This window comes from Aedes aegypti, chromosome 3, assembly GCF_002204515.2.
Source record: "Aedes aegypti strain LVP_AGWG chromosome 3, AaegL5.0 Primary Assembly, whole genome shotgun sequence".
NCBI classification, from domain to species: domain Eukaryota; kingdom Metazoa; phylum Arthropoda; class Insecta; order Diptera; family Culicidae; genus Aedes; species Aedes aegypti.
This window is the reverse complement of record NC_035109.1, coordinates 9,648,478-9,659,546: the sequence shown is the minus strand read 5'-3', so window position 1 is coordinate 9,659,546 and position 11,069 is coordinate 9,648,478. Positions and strand designations below refer to the sequence as shown.

Below are 11,069 nucleotides of genomic sequence, written 5' to 3'. Positions count from 1 at the left end.
ACTTTTTGCAAACTTCTCGTAATTTGAGCCTTTGAATCATTTTCTACATAATTCACATCCAAGAAACTAAGATAGATTAGATCATAAGCTTTCGATTCATGCGCTGAGATTAAATGTATGACGCATAGTTAATTAGATATGAGGTTTCAAAGATGACCAAGTTGAAAATCGTAAAATCGTGAATAACTCACTTAGCAGTGATTTGCGACCCTATGTTCCATGGGCACTTTTTCATATCTCATGGAGACCCATCGACCCTCAAATTATTAAAAACATGGAACCAAACACCCTGTATATAGAAGCGTTGTGTTTGGATGGGCATCTAATTCTTCCGAAAGAGGTGCACTTTGCGAAAAAGGACCACGTGATTATTGAGCTGAAATCGAATTCAGGTTAACTTCTGCGTTCATGAGTCCTCTCATGGCGTAGTGGTTAACGCGCCCCAACTAGAGATCGGGGAGTCGTGAGTTCGATTCTCACTGAGAAGACGTGTAACTTTTTCGCAAATCTTCACATCAATTTGTCCATCTAATCCAATTGCAAATTATATGTAATGTTTAGCTTTTCGGTAGTTGTTAACCAAAATATGCTTTTCGAAAGTAACTCAAACTGTTAAGGAGATGCTGGTTTGTATTGTTTTCAACAAGAGCAAGCAATGCTGCTTCTACGTTTAGTGCAGCGGCTAACTATCTCACCTTGTCTCCTCAGTCTGCCATAGTTTTTTAACTGTTCTCAGAAAACATGGAAAAATTCTACTTACAGATGTATTCGTTTTTTTTTTCAATCTACCTATTCCAGACTGAAAATTCATTCCACAATCACTTTTCAAACACTGACTTTCACCCGCGGTGTCGGAAGACCAAACGATACAAACACATTTTCCTGTGGACACTCCCGCTTGCTAACAAATCCAGGCTCTCAAGGAACACGAAAATAAGTTTTAACTCTGGTAGGATCGCCAAATGTGGAGTTCAGAATCGTTGTTGACAAGCGGGAGCCCCATGAAGAACCTTTCATTCCATTCTGACGTTACTATAGGAGTGAGGCATCGAAATTGTGCCATGCCCACTAGATTGTTTGATGTCCGATCCGATGCTACATTCTCGGAGTTCTTTCAACAGGCTTTTGATTATCAGCCATCATAACAGGGTTGGAAGACAAGGTCTACGACAATGTTCATTCAGTACCACACAAATATGGCCGGCGGGAATGCACTAGAAAATTATGAACTTATGTATTTTGTACATCAAACTTTGAGCGTCATTTTCCCAATGCCTGCTTTTTCCAAATGGAACAGTTATGCCTTTATGGGCAGTATATGTGAAGTTGGTTCAAAAGAAATTAACATGAGATTTACAATTTCGAAAAGTATCTAAAAAAAACAAGTTTTTTTAACTACCAGAAAAGGGAAGGGGGGGGTTCCAGAGGGGGGTACACAACATGCACTTACTGGCACACAAATCCCCTTGATTCCAAGGAAAATTGTATCTAAAATATTCTGCCCATAACTGCATATTTGTAACATTCGACAAAAGTAGGCATTGAGTAAATGAAATACCAAGTGTGAATTTTATGGCTGTAAATGGGATCATACTGAAATTTCTAAAAATTACCAAGAGTTCAAAAGTGCTTATTTGAGGCTGAAATTTTGCACAACTCATATCGCATACTGGGTGAATGGTCAGACAATAATTCTGATAGAAATTTCATCGCTACTTCACTACGGGGCTCATGTATAATCTCAATGTAACTGTTATGCGGTTACAACTACCAATGTGACAAAACAACGTGGTATTTTTCTCGAATTTTCTAGAACAAACTCACAAGTGACAAAAAAAGTGCCGCGTTTTGTTAGTGTTGTTTGATCCTTCTACCTTGACGCTTGCTCCTGCGAGGGCGGGCGATGAGAGCAGGATCAATCGTGTTGCGCGCCGCTCGCGTAGCACGGTGGAATAGTGTCGCTGGTCGCGGAACGCGTTTGGGTCGATTCAAATATTACGTAACGCAAAATTTGCCAATTTTAGACCCCCTCCCTCCCCCACGTAACAGCTTTTGTATGAAAAATTTGAAATTTTTGTATGGACCGTAACACTACGGAAGACCCCCTCCCTCCCTCTGTTGCGTTACGTAATATTTGAACGATCCCTTAGTAGTGTTTGATCCTTTGATCTTGTCGCTTGCTCCTATGAGGGCGAGTGACGAACACTTCGGCGTTCAATGCGTTTATCGAGCAATATCGCGAATCCGGTTAAGCGCATTCATTTCAAATTATATATTTATCGTTTACTAAAACGAATCCCTCCCCTGTAGTAATTTCAACATCTGTTCGAGCCAAGATTAGATCAATAACTGACAGTATGTTTTTCTTGGTTTCCATACTTACGTTTTTTCTAAGCCTACTTATCATACGATGTTGCCTACTTTACTTCCTTACATTACTTCCTCTTTCCACTCTTTTTTCAAATAAATTTAGAGATCAATCTTTCATTTTATTGGTAACTAGAGCAAAAAAATAATATTTGGATATTATAGGTTCTAAGTATTATACATTGGTTAAACAAGTCTTTCAATATTTGTTCAATATTCATCCACATATTATACACATAAACAAGTAATTAAATATTGAAGATTTATTCAACCCACTCTTTCAATGGGTCACTATCTTGTCAAACATTTAATTAACATCCACAATAGTGACAACACCAAAAGTTATACTCAAAGTAATTTTTCATTGATCGATTTGAAAGACCTTTATAGCTTATGTGGAAAAGTTTCATTCGAAAGGTACATAACTCGATGCTTCTTACGATGTAGTAGAAGGAATGCTCCATACTTCTTTATTTAATTTTGGCTAAAGAATACACTCTACTAAAAATACTCCCATATGGCCTTTTTGGGAAGATTGTAAAGTTAATTTTCCTATGTTTTACAACGTTTCTAGAAAATGCAATTTCACAATCTTTGAATAAACGAGGACCTAACTATCTAAGATATTTGACCACGGACTCAAGTCTTTGTTTTAACTGCTTGCAAATCAAGACATCCCGTACTAATTCTTCATTTGTACTTTTTTGAATGAAATTTTTGTCATGTTCAAGTCAAGTTGTCTGCATATCGAACGTAGATGCTAAAATAGATGTAATTGAATTCATTATTTATTTACCTACATCTTCAGTAAAAATACTGTACAGACTGTTCTTAAAAGCTAAAAGCCAAACTATCAACGAATACAAAGGAAATCTAAACATAAAAGAACGCATGTTTCCATTCAGCATTAAAAAGCAATTCATACAAATTATACATATAAAACTAATCAAATAGCATACTATAAGAGTAGAATCGATCAAATAACTGGGCAAACTTAAACCATTAAGTTTCAAAAATAACTGCAACAAATTTCATAAACACACTTAACCGTTTGAGATTTGAAATATCGGGATCAGCAGGCCTGGTCATCATGTTGTTATTGCGTGATCCTTGAATTTGCGGTATCTTATTCCTTTTGGCCAGCTGAATGAGTTCAAAGCCTCGTTGGTGTACATTCTATCGATGACTACCTCGTACGATACGAAGTCCATAGTGGAAACGTCCCTCCAGAGAGGTTTGAGACAATTGACAGCATGAATATTTTCTTCATCAGAATTATGCACACGTTTGGCAGTTGGCATATCAGGCCAAACTTTAGTAGATGACAGAAGTGGAACTTTATCGGATACCGGTGGCATTTCTGTATTCGATGTTGATGGGGATGTTCTGAGCAATGATCCGATTGTTACATTCAGTTGATTCATCAAGTCGCTCATTTTGGCTATTTTGTTCGGGCTCTGTTTCCGCAAAGTTATGATTGGACACGCAATGATCGTAATTTGGATACACTAGCATACTGTACAAACATAGCCTAGATATTCCATATCTTGAACTTCCGTGAAATAACCTGTTTTCATTTATTATGTAGAGCAATTCACCCGGGCGGTCATACAAATAAATTCGTAATACACGATTACTACAAATCATAAATAACATCAGAATGAGAGAAATCCATTTCAGAACAAATCATAGCTAATAGTGCTGACCTGGGTCCCAGAGTTAATGAAGAAAATAACTTCCACATATGTGACGTTAACCGTAACCAATGCATTGTTCTCAGTCTGGGACTTGTTTGATTTTTTCCGTTCCATGTTGCATGGAAACAACTACACTTTTTTTTTGAATGCCGATTATGAAACTCCAAATACATTCAAAGTTCGTTCGTTTGCGTTTTCTTCTCGGGATTTACGTTATTTCTATCAATTCTGGATAACTTCTTCATCCATCAAGACCCAATCAAGATTTCACTCATACATGACTTTGTCTAGGCAGACATTTCTGGTCTCTAGATTTCTGCCCTTTTCCGTCAGAATCTAGTTTTTTTGGTTCTCTGCCTTTCTCCATCAGAGACCTTTTTACCCGGATTTTTGCCCTTTTCCGTCAGAAATCGTCATTTCATCTTCGCCCATGTCCGTCGGAGACTACTATTCAATCGTTTCATAGGAATTCTGTTCACTCAGAATCCTCATTAGTTACTCAATATTTAAAAAAAATATTACCTGTGTTCTACCGACTGCGCCATTGTAGTAATTTCAACATCTGCTCGAGCCAAGATTAGATCAATAACTGACAGTATGTTTTTTCTTGGTTTCCATACTCACGTTTTTTCTAAGCCTACTTATCATACGATGTTGCCTACTTTACTTCCTTACATCTCCCATATCCAAACTCCCAGTGTTTACTTGTGGAAGTGCAGAGGACTCCTCGGCTTCCATAAAGCAAGTAACACGTCAACATTTTCCTCCCATCCCAAATTGACCAGCATTCGGACGCAGTCGGCGCCGTCATTGTTTATTATAATAATGAGAGCACCAGTAATTCCACATTGAGAATGCTACTGATCCCGAGTAGCGTCTGCTGGTTCCCTGTGTAAGTACAGCTGTTCTTGCAATAACGGTGTAGCATCTGCGGGCGGTCAACCATGCTCATGCTCATGCTTAATTTTCTAGAACACACTCACAGATTTCAGTGAGTTGATCGAAAGTACCTATTTATCATTTGATGACTCTCCCCGGTATTAACTCAAAATTGTCAAAAATGTCGAATGTGACAAATATGCAGCTATAGGCAGTATTAGAAAATTACAAAATTATACATTTTTGGTAAAGTAAGATCGTTTTATGTATTTACGTCACAGTTATATATTACAGTATAAATATATGTAAGACTTTAATTGTTCCTGGCAGCATCAAAATTGTACACCGGGTATCGAGGTATAAATGCTTGGAACCCAATGGCATTCGGTTCATCATCATTCACGTTGATAGCCGTTCCGTGCATGGCTTCCTCGTAGGAAGGTGGCGGTACTGTAACATCCAAGAGATTAGTTTCTATTTAATTAGACTATCTGAAAGAATAAACTCTTACAATCCTCTTTATCGATGGGTGAAGGCGGTAACATTGGGGCGCTTGGGGCGTTTACTGTGTCATTGGACCATCCAATATTATCATTTGGACCGGCAGCTGTCGTCGTCGGCGATAAGGCAAATGGGATAGTTCCAATCGTGATGGGAATTTTGATTTTCGGGTTCGAGTGCAAACCACCACAATGCACTTTTACCTTCAGCAAATAATCTATGACTAGGACGGAACACTTTCCCGTAGGGGCGACCGATGGGATCTCTAGATTCTGAGAGTAAGTGGCACTTTTGTCGGTGGTCACAGTTGTCCAAACGCTGGCCAGGCACTTGCCAACGACTCGACTCTTTTCCCTTGGGTATTGACTGATGTAGGTGACCTTTCGTTCGAGGCTACTTTTAATACCAACTATTGTGGTACTGCTGGTATTGTTCAGGGCAACCGTAATGGGGATCTTCTGACCTGGAACGTATCCTGATACTGGTATTTCCACCTCGATGTAAAGCGGATTGGAAGTGCATGGCCAACAGCAAAAGGTTTTAATCAGAGTTTCCTTCCTGCTTACTTTGGTTGTGTAAATGAGTTGATTCAGGTCCAATGGTTTCAACACAGTGAATGCCGCCGTACACGTCTGGTCGAATTTCCACGGACGTTCCAGGATGGCACGAACTGTGTAACGAATTTTACCGTGTTCTCCTTCGAACGATGTAGGCACATGGGATGGTATTGGACTTGAGAAGTTGTATACGTGTATGCCAGCCGGTATTTCAGTATTGGCTGCAGAAGATGTAAGAGATGCTCAAGCCGGTTAGTGTCTTATACATATTACATTAGGGTGAATCGAAATATCGTTATTGCTACACACCGCCCATTCGATTGCACATAATCCCTCAAAGTTTATAAGGGATTTACTATAAGATCAAGAAATTCATGTATTCGGTTATGCGGTATAAAAAATGCGATATCAGCTTTTTATATACAGGATTGGACAAAAAATCGCAACTTTTTTGTTTTTTCTTTCATACACAATGACCATTGAGATAGGGAGCAGTGAATTAAATTATCGCGGAAATGAGACGAAAATTAGCGTTTTTTCAAGCAACCCGACAACTGATTGCCGCTTCTAACTACGAGAAACAGATATCGCGAACTGCTAGAATTGTTGATCATAGTACTGACAATACAAAGCAACGCCATGCTGAAGGTGTCTGGGTTTGATACGCGGTCGGTCCAGGATCTTTTCGTAATGGACATTTACTTGACTTCCCTGGGCATACAATATAATCGTACATGCCACACGATATACCAATGCGAAAATGGCAACTTTGGCAAAGAAAGCTCTCAGTTAATAACTGCGGAAATGCTCATTGAACACTAAGCTGAGTAGCAGGCTCTGTCTCAGTGAGGACTTAATGCCAAGGAGAAGAAGCGGAGAAGCTTGAAAAGCAAAAGTACAGAAAAAGCAGGTTTTCCATATGCAATCCCATACAAATTTTATCAGCGATGTGCCCAAATTATACACAGTTGTTTGAGACCCCAAAAACCATGTTATTAAACAAATGGTCACGATTACCCACTCTTATGCCTAACGTATAAAACATATTGCTTACAATTACTCTCCGGAATCAACTTGGTTTCGGCTCGAAGCAGATCCTCCTTTCCGGTGTAGGTCACTTTTCGATCCCTGGTTCGCCTCTCGCTCCAGCGAACTTCCGCACAACCAGATATCACCAGACGAAAATCTGTATAGAAGTTGAACATATCATTAGCAAAATGAGCAAACGAAACCACCATCTCCATCTACCATTGACCAGTTTGGGTTTGTCCAGTCGCAGTTCCACCGAACCGGATAGAATTTGTCCACCGTGGTAGACCCCTTGTGGATTATCGTCGAAACGGATTTCGCAGTGAGGAGGCGCCATCGTGTCGCCTCTGCTTTATGATGGTTCTTCTGAGACTGAGAAACGCTTTGCATGGGTTGGGTGGTGTTTGAGATTTGATGCTTCGTTTCATTACACTTCGATGTGTAGGAGTTTCAATATTTGTTGCAATCCACATCGATTTTGCGTTGAGTTTCGTTATGTTGGTGCAGTTGCGGTTTGTTTTGCGAATTTTACTTTCTTCCATCGCCACCTACTATCTGTGTTGATACACGATACATTGTATGTGAAGTTAGAATTTCTTCTATTTTAGTCGTTAATGAAAAAGCTTTATCTAATATAAATGTATGTTTTTTTATTTGAATACGCCATATGACATCAGGAGAAGACGTAGTCGTATCGTAATGATTTTTTTTTAAATTAATTCAAACCCCAATGGTTGTCTTTTCTGGATTTTGGTTTTAAAGTTCTGCTTCAAAGCTTCTTACATACAGTCACACTATGAATAGTTATTCCATGTTTTATGAGACTTCCTATATACATGGGACAGTTTTGCGAGCTGGTCTCCCAGGAACATGTGCGGATTTCACCATTTCAAAAGAATCTTTCACAAGTTTCTTGCCCATGCTCATGTTGTTCTTGACCTTCGCCAACATTATTACGAAAAGATGTTGTTACGTCTGTTTGTCTGTTATGTTATTTCCACGCAAAAAAAATCTACCGAGTTGCTTATTAATCTTCTTGAAAGATATAATGCTATACTTTCAAACAGCTTCGAACAACATTTTGAAATAATAGCGGTAAGAACGTTGCAATAATTTCTATTGCAACAGTAGAATACAGTATAGTTGCTTTTGCTTTTGCCTTTGCAAACCTGGAGCGTGTGTACTCCATGTTAGGAGCGGCTCACAACGGCGTCTGTTCCCCATGTCAGGGGCAGCTGATCATCGTCCGAGTGCCAGAGAAGGACTCTAAGCTAAACTGCGCACTATGGCCCTCCGAACATTTAGGAGGAATGGTCCTCCGGAAATCTAGGGGGTTGGTGTCAGGCCCTGCAAGCCAACCGTAAAAACACATCAGCACAGGAACGTCAACGTGAGAATACGGACCGGAACAATCGGCAAAGACCACAGCGACGAAAAAGGACTAGCGATTGGAAACTCGGTACGTGGAACTGCAAATCTCTCAACTTCATTGGAAGTACTCGCATACTCTCCTATGTACTGAAGATCCGCGGTTTCGACATCGTAGCGCTGCAGGAGGTGTGCTGGACAGGAGCATTGGTGTGAACGTTTAGAGGTAATCATACCATCTACCACAGCTGCGGCAACACACGCGAGCTGGGAACAGCTTTCATAGTGATGGGCAGTGATGGATAGTGGCGAACATTTCTGCTGAACTGGAATAAAAACAAAACCAAACGCTCCCGAGCGTCAGAGCGCTGGTTTACTCGCATCCGTCGTGCTCCCGAGTAACCGAAGCAAAAAGTGATTCGCGAACGTGTTCGGAGCTGTTCAGAGTCAAATTGTGTTTTTGGCAAAAAAGCTGCTTCCCCTCCAAGATTTATGGTTTCCAAGGGTTTTTGACTACAAATTAGTAATTTACTGTCGACTTAATGGTTATGCAATTAATTTGTCTGTCAATGCCATAATAAATCACAACTTGCCCGGTTACTCGCGAGTAAACGTTCCCGAGCTTGTTGCAACTTCTTTTGACATGTTCTCCCGAGCAGGTGGGTGCGTTCTTACTCACACCTATCCAGTTCGCGAGTCTGTGATGTTTGTTATGCGTTGGTATATACTCGTGAGCTGCTACGTGATGCGATCTTTTCCAGCACTGGTGATGGGTGATATGCAAAGGCGCGTGATCGGGTGGTGGCCGATCATAAACGAATGTGCAAATTAAGAATCAAAGGCCGATTCTTTAACTTCAGCATAATCAACGTGCATAGCCCACACTCCGGAAGCACTGATGATGACAAGGACGCATTTTACGCGCAGCTCGAACGCGAGTACGACCGCTGCCCAAGCCACGACGTCAAGATCATCATAGGAGATTTGAACGCTCAGGTTGGCTAGGAGGAGGAGTTCAGACCGACGATTGGAAAGTTCAGCGCCCACCGGCTGACGAACGAGAACGGCCTACGACTGATAGATTTTGCCGCCTCCAAGAACATGGCCATTCGTAGCACCTATTTCCAGCACAGCCTCCCGTATCGGTACACCTGGAGATCACCTCAGCAGACAGAATCGCAACATTGGCCTCCGACCACTACCTGGTGATGGTGAAACTGCGCCCAAAACTATCCGTAATCAATGATGTACGGTACCGACGCCCGCCCCGGTACAATCTCGAGCGGCTGAAACAACCGGATGTCGCCAATGCGTACGCGCAGCATCTTGAAGCAGCGTTGTCGGATGAGGGCGAGCTCGATAGGGCTCCTCTTGAGGACTGCTGGAGGACAGTCAAAGCAGCCATTAACGACGCTGCCGAAAGCATTGTCGGATATGTGGAACAAAGCTCAAGAAACGATTGGTTCGACGAGGAGTTCCAGGAGGTTTTAGAGGAGAATAATGCAGCGCGGGCTGCAATGCTGCAGCATGATACGCGGCAAAACGTGGAACGATACAGACTGAAGCGGAAACAGCAAACCTGCCTATTCCGGGACAAAAAGCGCCGCCTGGAAGAGGTGAAATGCCAAGAGATGGAGTTGCTGTACCGTTCTCAAGAAACGCGGAAGTTCTATCAGAAGCTCAACACATCCCGCAAAGGCTTCGTGCCGCGAGCTGAGATGTGCCGGGATAAGGATGGGAGCATCTTGACGGACGGACGCGAGGTGATCGAAAGGTGGAAGCAGCACTACGATGAACACCTGAATGGCGCAGAGAACACAGGCACAGAAGGTCAGGATAGCGATGGCTACGTCAGCACAGCGGACAGCGGAAACCAACCAGCTCCCACGATGGGGGATGTTGAGGATGCCATTCAACAGCTCAAGAACAACTAGGCCGCTGGCAATGATGGTATCGGAGCCGAACTCATCAAGATGGGCCCGGACAGGTTGGCCGCTTGTCTGCATCGGCTGATAGTCAGAATCTGGGAAACGGAACAACTACCGGAGTAGTGGAAGCAAGGCGTTATATGCCCTATCTACAAAAAGGGCGACAAACTGGAGTGTGAAAATTATCGTACAATCACCATCCTAAACGCCGCCTACAAAGTGCTATCCCAGATTCTCTTCCGTCGTCTATCACCTATAGCAAACGAGTTCGTGGGAAGTTATCAAGCAGGTTTCATCGACGGCCGCTCGACAACGGACCAGATCTTTTCCGTGCGGCAAATCCTCCAGAAATGCCGTAAGTACCAGGTTCCTACGCACCATTTGTTCACCATTTCAAGGCGGCATACGATAGTATCGACCGCGAAGAGCTTTGGAAAATCATGGACGAGAACAGCTTTCCCGGGAAGCTCACAAGATTGATCAGAGCAACGATGGACGGTGTGCAAACCTGCGTGAATATCTCAGGCGAACACTCCAGTTCGTTCGAGTCTCGGCGGGGACTACGACATGGCGATGGACTTTCGTGCCTGTTGTTCAATATTGCGCTTGAAGGTGTCATGCGGAGAGCCGGACTTAACAGTCGAGGCACGATTTTCACGAGATCCGGACAATTTGTTTGCTTCGCGGATGACATGGATATTATTGGGAGAAAATTTGAGACGGTGGCAGATTTGTTCACCCGC

General features: G+C 42.1%; 1 protein-coding gene across 1 annotated transcript; it reads right to left on the bottom strand.

The window, feature by feature from the left end:
* Positions 1-5,183: 5,183 nt before the first annotated feature.
* Positions 5,184-7,586, bottom strand: LOC5570221 (arrestin domain-containing protein 2). Its single transcript, XM_001658950.2, has 4 exons — positions 7,250-7,586; positions 7,056-7,187; positions 5,455-6,222; positions 5,184-5,393 (listed from the first exon to the last, which is right to left on the bottom strand). Exons 1-4 carry the CDS (start codon positions 7,365-7,367, stop codon positions 5,257-5,259), a joined length of 1,155 nt encoding a protein of 384 aa, XP_001659000.1. The 5' UTR covers positions 7,368-7,586; the 3' UTR covers positions 5,184-5,256.
* Between the last annotated feature and the right edge of the window lie 3,483 nt (positions 7,587-11,069).